At 45.7% G+C, this 8,958-nt stretch overlaps 1 protein-coding gene across 1 annotated transcript in view; it reads right to left on the minus strand.

Moving 5' to 3' along the window:
• SCIN (scinderin) overlaps positions 1–3,910 on the minus strand; it is a 50,123-nt gene extending 46,213 nt beyond the window's left edge. Inside the window, exon 1 of the mRNA XM_042802115.1 lies at positions 3,681–3,910. Within this exon, the coding sequence (XP_042658049.1) occupies positions 3,681–3,870 (190 nt within the window). The 5' untranslated portion in view covers positions 3,871–3,910. The remainder of the gene's footprint in view (positions 1–3,680) is intronic.
• Positions 3,911–8,958: the final 5,048 nt, after the last annotated feature.

Genomic DNA, 8,958 nt, shown 5'->3' on the forward strand with positions numbered 1-8,958 from the left:
ATACTTTGTTTTTTATCTTTCAGAGATTAACCTCTTCCCAGGACTGTGGCAAAATGGCCTCCTTACCTAGCATGATGATGGCCTAATCATGTTCCAAAACAGACTGTATATAAAAATAAAACATTTAACATACGCCCATACATTTTTGATGAACATTTTCAGCTGTTTTTAATTGTTTCAACAAGAACACAAGTAGGATCTAATCTCAAAAAACAGGCTTCAAGAACTTTTGAAGAATAAGGAAAAGTGGTATTTTCCATCTAGTTTTTATTTTTCTTTCTAAGAAGATGATGCTGGTATGCAAGCAAAAATTCTTAAGAGCAGCTTCTCACATTAACCATTCCCTTGCTTCTAGGTGACTGAGTGGCAAAATAGCCTAGAGCCCCGGGCAGTCTGGACAGAGATACCTCTCACAGGCTGTGGGAGAAGGGTGTGTAGTGAGGTGTTGGTGTCACCTCACAGTGTAGCAAGTCACTGGTGTCACAGGAAGCCTGTTGGCAAGGCATTAAGAAAGCATAAGCATGAGAGAGAGGGGACAGGGTTACCTAAGGGGATGACCAACCTAGCTGCTCCTCTCTTAGGGAGAATGAGTGTCCTACTCATGGCTGAAATAGGGAAGGGATCCAAAAAATAATGGAGGCATAGGGAAGTGAAGAGCATGAGGCCTGTCCAAAAAAGTTAAAAAAATTACTGAAAGCAGGATGTAACACAAGAACCTCTGAAAAAGAAAATGCCCATCACTCAGTGAAAGCATACTGCCACATAGCAAGTTCTTCTGTCAGACCTAGGTACCACCTTAGAGTTGATGGTAAAGTTTGGGGGTTTGGTTTTTTTGTTTGTTTGGGTTTTTTTATTTTTTTTTTTTTTTTTTTTTTAACATGGGGTTATTCATGTCCATTAGGACTCAATCCTTCAGATTATTGCTCGCAATTATACAACAAGGTTCAGGGTCAAAGAAAACTGGTTTTGGAACAGTGTTAGAGATAAGAACCACTACCAGGCTCCGTCTCACAGCTGCTATGCAATAAAGTACTTAGTGAAACCCTGTTTAAAAAAAACAGGTGAGCATCAGTCCAAGTGCAGGTTATTCAGGTTTATATGAAAAACAGATTTACCTTATAGTCTGAGGCACAAGCAGGTATAAATAAGCCAGAGTACACAAAAAAAAAAAACCAGTAGATCCTAGTTCACATGGACAGGTCTTATCACTTAACCTCTGGGTACAAGGGTTAAAAAGTAGTTAAAAAACACCATGCGTGACTATTAAAGATAGTTAGTGGAATATAGCCAGTCTTACTCCCACAAGTAGCCTCACACTGGCATAGTACACACTGTTTCCACTAATGATAGTTTCAAGTTGAGACAGCTCCCTTAGGATTATTAGTTTAGCTACCAAAACCCTCCTCGAGTGCCAATGCAGACAACTGAGCCAGGATCTCTGAGCAAAGTTAAAAATGGATACAGCTACCACAACACAGATACATATCAATTGCTTGGCCACACCAACATCATCACAGCACCTGAGTTACCTTATTCAGAAGTTATCTGACCTGGACAGAACCTTCACCATATGTGAGATATTTGGTAAAAGAGGGGTTTTCTCATAGGAAGCCTCAGGCTGATACAACAACTGCTTGCACACTTTAGCCCTGGGATGGCAGTCACAGCACAAGACTGTCAGTACCTCAAGGTCACAGGCCACCCTCCCATGGCCTAGACCTCCTTCTAACCCCTTGAGTATGCTCAAGCAAGGCATTAAAAGAAGTTTGCCACTATATAATATGAAAAATCACTACTCTGCTTCTTTTATCAATTTGGGGTCTTTTGGTGAAGCCGGAATCTATTCAGATTCCAAGCCACTGTATGGGGCCCACACAATAACAGATGCCAGGCAGTAGCAGGACCATGTCAAAAGCAAGGCCCTTTTAAGTATCTAAGCCCAAAGTCTGCAGGGTTTCCACCAACCCAATTTCACAAGAGTTCTTTCCATCTGAAAGTCTGACTGATAATGAGTGCTGTAACTGTTCAGAGACAGCTTATGGGAAGTCTTCAGAAAGACCCTACTGAAGTCTTACTGACCCACAGGTTATACAGCCTTTGCTCATGAGGGAAAAGTTTGGTGTACATAACAGTGGTAAGAATCAGTCAGCAAAAACACCGGAATGATTGAAACTCTTGCCCAGGGTGTGATTGCCTTTTCCCATACACCTTATGTGAAGTTCTGGTCTCCTGTTGCTATTAAGTGTGCAGCAGTGTTTGAGCATCTCCACCCCACTACTGGAGTATCTTGCAAGCAGGAAGGGATTTCCCAGGAGTTAGCCATGCTGCTGCCAACCAGCCAACTGCACAAGAACAATGTGTGCCCAGATTACCCAAAGCTATTTACAATATCTGGATATCACCACATCAGCACAAAACGTGCATCGGTGCGTACAACTAAAGCTCTTTAGCCAACAGCAGAAGTTTTAATTAGGGCAGGTGTTCGCCACTGTTTCAACTTCACTTCCAGTTGCAAAGACTTCTTGCATCTTTCCCTCAGAAGTGTCTACTATGCCTTAACTACTACATAAGTAGTTCTAACTTCATTAGCAAAGGTCTAAATAGCCAAACCCTGCTATTAACTAGCAGTGCTGCTGACATAGGAACACTTGCCAGAAAGTCATTTATGCTTCTGCGTATGATTATACTCTTGTCAGAGACAGACACTATCCCACTTGCCTGCTGGATAACTCATAACACATACAAAGCTAAACCAACTTTCAAACATTTATGCAGAAACAATCCCAACTTTATCTGCTATTTTTCAATCCATTCAAAAGTACAGTGAGAATCAGAGCAACTCAAACACATTCATGTTAATACTCATTGACCTGTCTTTATATACATTCACTGAGATGACTGCCAACAAACACAAACCTGGTGGTGAAACAAGAAGTAATAGATTGCAGGCAGCTACACATCAAGCACCGTGGTCAGATGACTTGGCGACCAGACAAGAAAGTCTCAAGAAAACTCAAAAAGATAAGGAAGCCATATAAAATGCATCATTATGTCGGACTTCTGTTTTGCTGTAAACGCTGCGCTAGTCAAAGTCGAAGGCAAAAGACATCAGCCCAATTTCAGTGTTCCCCACTGCTTCAGGAGGGGCTTTACTGGGCTGATAGAGAGGTTTTACAGGAAACCTGGTGACTGTACCATCAGAAAGCAAAAATTAGTGTAGCTGGAAAAGGCAACATCTGAACACAAAGCAGCGCACCAATGCCACAGGGAGATGGCCAAGATGAAATTCTGGTCCTTATGGAAACAAAGGCAAGAAAACTCTTCATCCAAACGAAGGCAAGATTTCACCTGTGAATCTCGGTTGCGTGCAGCCAACACCCGGCTTTCACACGCTAGCATCCCACAGCAAGCAAGCGTTCACCTCTCCGGCAGGCCGCGTTTTCCCGCCCCCGAAGCCCCTCAGCAGACGGGGCGGCAGCAGCGCGGAGGCTTCGCATCGCCCCGACCCTCGGCGGCAGCCCCACCTCTGTTCCCACGAGCCTCAACCGGGAGGCTTCGCGCCCGCGGCCCTTCGGAGAAGAGCGGGGAAATCCCCGCTCCCCCGGAGCCCAGCGAAGCCGCAAGCAAACCTCAGCCCCCCCAGCCAGGGTGCAAGCCCCGGGCCCCCCCCCCCCGCCTACCCAGCCAGTAGTGGAGGCGGTAGGCGGCGGCGGCGGCGCGGCGCACGGTGTGCAGCACCAGGTACGCGTCCCCCACGAAGAAATCGCCGTGGCGGCTGGCGGGCACCGGGACCAGCTCCAGCCGCTCGACGCGCCACACCTGCAGCCCGCTGCGCTGCCCGGCCTCGGCGAAGGCCGGCGGGGGGGCCATGGCGGGCGGCGGGCAGGCAGCGGCGGCAGCGCCCGGCCGCCCGCCCGCGGTGCTTTTATAGCGCCGGGCCCGGCCCCCCCCACCCCCGGGCGGAGCGGGGCCGCCCCCCCCCCCGGCGGCCGCCCGGGGCGGGGGCAGCGGCCGGGCCCCCCCGGCGCCGCCCGCCGGAGCTCTTCGTGGCGTTTAACGCGCCTGCGAAGCTCCCCCGGCGTACCTTTTGCTTCTGCGCCCCAAAGCCGGCACAGGGGTGTTATGAAAAATCAGCCTCCCTTGCTGCAAATGGGTAATTTTTCTCTATTTTAAAATGAGGGGAAAAAAAAAAAAAAAAGTCAAAAAAGCAAAGCACAACCGGCCTAACCCAGTAGCTACGGGTGTTACAGTGCTGTGAGTTTTGCTTGTATAATTATAACGTCTGCCTCGTTTTTGTAAGCTGCTCATATTGGAATACAGAGAGTTCTTATAGCTTGTGCTTGCCACTGGGCGCTTTTTTTACCCCAGGTTGGAATGGCAGGGCACAGTTCTCATTCTCCATCCAGTAGTTTCATTTTGTTTGTCCGAGATTGCCAGGACTCTTTTTGTAAGAGGAAAAAATCTTGTATTTTTTGAAGATTGCGGATGAAGCCCAGAATTTGTATGCATTTCCCTGTCTCAGAAACTGGGAAGCATTGTGCTGTTGTTTTTCCAACACCATGCAACAGCAACTCAAAAGGGCTAAACCCACTTCCTACTTGTCCTTTAGAAATGGTCGTTATGCCATGCTGGCAGGTCATTACAACATGAAAATTATAGGAAATCACTGCTTTCATCATTTGCGGATCAGAGGCAGATTAATCTGGATAGGATACAGACAGGTACAGCTCAAGCTCTCAGTATATCAAAGGATACATTTCAGAGAAGGTTGTGATTAGGTCCATTATCTTATGCACCTGGATTAATTTTGAGGCTCACGATTTCCCTACTACTTTGTTTTAGCAAGTTAATACAAGCAGAGCGCAAATATCCACCTGCGAGTGGGTTGGAGCTACCGGAGTAAGGAAGGAGAGGCACTGCTGAACACAGCAGAGCAACTGGAAAGCATCTTCTCTGGCAAAAAGTTTAAAAAAGCACATATAAGAAATCCTTTTAACTATCTTCCCTGATTTCTTTTCACACTGTCTGGTGTACAGTTTGGCTATTGAGGGAAAAGATGCTGTTACACAACGTGTACCTACTACCACGTCCCGTGCTGGTGAGCATCCTGGCATCAGCTTGCCAGGCAGAGGTGTACAGGCACCCCCGGCTCTATCCCTGCTGTTTAAAAGAGTAACCTGCAGGTGCTCTGCTTTGTCCAAGGTCCAGCTGAGCATCTTGCAGCTCACCTTCACCAGATCACGGCCAAACATTTTATCCCTCATTCTGCCAGGGCTGAGGAGTTGGTGAGACTGAGTCTGCTTGGTAAAGCAATATGCCTCCCAAATGAAATACTTTTCTCCAGACTGTTCACCATGTGAAGAAGAAAAAAAAAACTTTAGGAAGAACAGCCAAAAAAATCCAGAAGTTCCAGTTTCAATATGGTATCAGATGTTTCAAAATACTCTGTGTGGTTTCTCAGTCTTACTCCTCCATCTGTGCCAGTTGTTCTTTTCACTTTTACTTACTTAATTACACCAAGCAGTTTTCTTCTCATTGCATTCTTTTTTGCATTCTTGTGCCTTAGTTAGCTTTAGTCAGTGTGGGGAGAATTTACCACATACTCTATAATTGTATGGATTTACTCTTTCTTCTGAAGTTGGCAAGTTGCGCTCACTTTGGAAGTGTGCTGGGTTTTGCCTGTACAGGAGCTCAAACCAGCCCGGTGTTACGCAGCCTCATGTCTCCCACTCATCTGCCTGTCTCGCCAAGCTAAGGTTGTTTGTGCACAGACTGCATGGGCCAGCTGAGTAAAATATACATCTCCTTATTCTAGTTTTAAATTTTCAATCAGCAGACCAAACGCTACTCTCAGCTGTAATCCCCCTTGCTGTCACGAGGCGCACCCTAATACTGTTTGTTCAGCATTGACCATGCCCAGTGTCACACACCACCGGACAGAGGTTCATGACACAAGAACAGTTTAATTGTTTTGTCTCAGAGTCTGTGGCACAACCCAGTCACGAAGGATGTTAGCACTGACGGCAAAGTTTTCTCATGCCCAAATTTGTGTTGGTAGGATTACGTACTGTGTAATCACTTACTGGCTGCTAGCAAAGAAAACCTTGGGTTGAAGTTTGTATCGTAAGTGCCAGGGTATTTGTTTGTACTCTTTGACATTAATTTTTGTCTGTTTGCAAATCTTGCTTTTGCAATCTCACTCCTTATGAAAGTTGTACTGTCTTTTGATACATTTCCATCTATTTTTTATAGCAAAATAAGCACGGGTATTGTTAAAATTACAAAGATTTTCATAACATTTTAAATAATTAAAAGCTTTCTGACATGCAGTTATTCAAAAGTGAAATTTTGGAGGAAAAAATAAGTCTCCTAGGATTTGTATATTCAGAAAGAATATTTAAAATTACTTTTTATGTGCTCTTGCATGTTGTTTGATGTAGTAATTGGAGAGGACTACAAAACAACACTGGTTTTGTGACTCAGAAGTCCTGGGTCAAATTGTAATTACTACAGTCGTTAGAAATTGCACTGTAATGGAATTTCAGACTACCTTAACATTTCAAAGAAGAATTATTTTATAATTTCCTAAAGATTATATTTTGCTGATAAACTACAGCTTTTTCAGCAGGATAGCAGAGGCTTAGTATTGTTTTAGCTTTGGAGTAAAAAAGGAAATGATTTTGTCTCACACCTTTTCCTCAGGGGGAGGTTGGATATAGCAATTGGATGCTGTTGCTGTTGTAAAGATGTAGGTTTCTACCTGCTTGACTGCACTGTTTGAGGTATGGCCATCTTTAAATGCTTGGTTTTTTCTCAAATCCTGGTAGGTCACGCAGGAGTGTCAGAAGGTATTTCTTCTCCTCATCTAGTCCTTCAAACAGCAGAGATTCAAACATACGGAGTTTTAATCTCTGGTATGACTCAGAAATTGAGGACTTATGAAAAACTTTGCCATTAAATTTTGCTAATTTACTTCCAAAGTCTTTTGTTATACTGATTAAGGGATCTTTTTCCCTTGAAGTATTGTTGTCATATACTGCATATACACAGGGTATGGGTGTGTATGCACATATGAAAAATCAGAATGCAATGTACTGGGTTCTGATTTTTATCCTAATCAGGGATAAGGATTGCAACAAAACAAGGTGTTTTTTCCAGGTAATATACACAAGGAACCCAAAACGGCTTCCAGAAACTCCAGAAGCTGAGCCCCTGAATCTTTCTCAGTAGGAATAATATTCAGTATGGATTGCTGAAGATTTGAGTCCTTCCACAAGGCTGATGCCCAGCATTGAATTACGGTTCCAGGAACTAACAATGGAAGGAACGAAAAGGGAGTGTGAGGGGAGAATATTTTCAAATGTCACAAGTGTTTCCTTCTACAAAACTCATGTCTTCTTCACCACATGTGCCAAATACTCTCCTGAACTCTATGACCCTACCTCAACAGTGGGATCACACGTTTAGTTTTTCCTCCAGTTTCACATTACAAAGTTTGCTGTACACAGAGTGTGTGTGTCAGAAGCACACTCGCATCCAAACAGGTTGCAGAGGTCAACCCCTGTTCTCATCTCTTTTGTTGCTGAATTATGAATCAACTGTTATTTCAGATTTACCCCAAATACAGTAAATCAGTTCACACATCAGATCTAAATTCTTATTTCCAATATATTCCTAAAAAAAAAAAAAAAAAAAAAAAAAGACTGATGCTTTATGAGGAGACGGAGAATTAGCCCATACAGCTTAAAAAGCCAAGTTATCAAAACCAGGCTATAGAATTACGTTACCACTTGCTAATTCTCTCCATACTGTCACCACCCCTCAAACCATCCTGCTCAGTAGCACAGCTTCAACAGAAGAGGCTTCAGCAAAACGAGAACACACTGAAGAAAGACTAAAACCTAGCTTTCCCCCTGTCGCGGTTTAGGCCTGGTTGGCAGCCAACCACAATGCAGCAGCTCTCTCTCCCTTCCCCTCCGGCAATGAGAAGGGACAGAGAGCCAGGCTTGGGGTTCAAGATAGGACTGGGATGGGGGAAAATCCCCCTTTTATGATCATGAGCAAAAGGCAGACTCGTTAGGGGAAGAAAAAAAGAACATACATTTATTACAGACACTAACAACACATAACAGAGTAGGACAGTGAGAAGCATTGCCACATCTTGAGAACACCTTCCCCCCACCCCTCCCTTCTTCCCGGGCTCAGCTCTGCTCCCGATATCTCTACCTCCTCCCCCTGTGGCGCAGGGGCAGGGAATGGGGGGGTGCAGTCAGTGCTGCCACTTCCTTCATCTTCGGTGAGGGGAGTGTCCAAAACTTGTTCCTCCTGCTCCATCGTGGTCCCCCTCTCACAGGAGACAGTCCTCCACAAACTTTCTCTGACATGAGTCCCTCCCATGGGCTGCAGCGTTCCCCACACTGCTCCATCATGGGTCACTAACTTCCTCCGACTGGAGTCCCTCCCACTGCTGCAGCCCTTCCTGAGCTGCTCCGGCGTGGGACTCCCCCGCATGCTGCAATCCTCCCAGCGCTGAATTACAGCAGCGGGGCTACCTTTTTCCATGAGACCCCGGCCTTCTTCGGGCACAGAACCTTGATCAGCCAAGCAGGAACAACAGGCTGTAAAACAATGTCTGCTCCACTGTAGATCTCCATGGGTGGCAGGGGGGAGCCGCCCTGCCGTCTCCCCACAGGATACAGGGGGGTCTCTGCTCCGGCACACCTCCCCACTCCTTTCTTCCTCCGTTCCTCCACTGACCTTGGTGTTCATGCAGCTGCAGCAACTCCTCCTCACAAGTCCCACTGCACGTCACCATGTCCCTTCTTAAATACGTTATTGCAGAGGCGCAGCCGATTGGCTCGATTTCCCAAACAGAAGTGGAGCTGACGTGGAGCTGGGGGAGCTTCGAGAAGCTTCTCACAGGGGGCCGCCCCGATAGCCCCCTCCCCTGCCACCAAA

Source organism: Tyto alba, unplaced genomic scaffold, assembly GCF_018691265.1.
Source record: "Tyto alba isolate M040663 unplaced genomic scaffold, T.alba_DEE_v4.0 Super-Scaffold_38, whole genome shotgun sequence".
Taxonomy (NCBI): domain Eukaryota; kingdom Metazoa; phylum Chordata; class Aves; order Strigiformes; family Tytonidae; genus Tyto; species Tyto alba.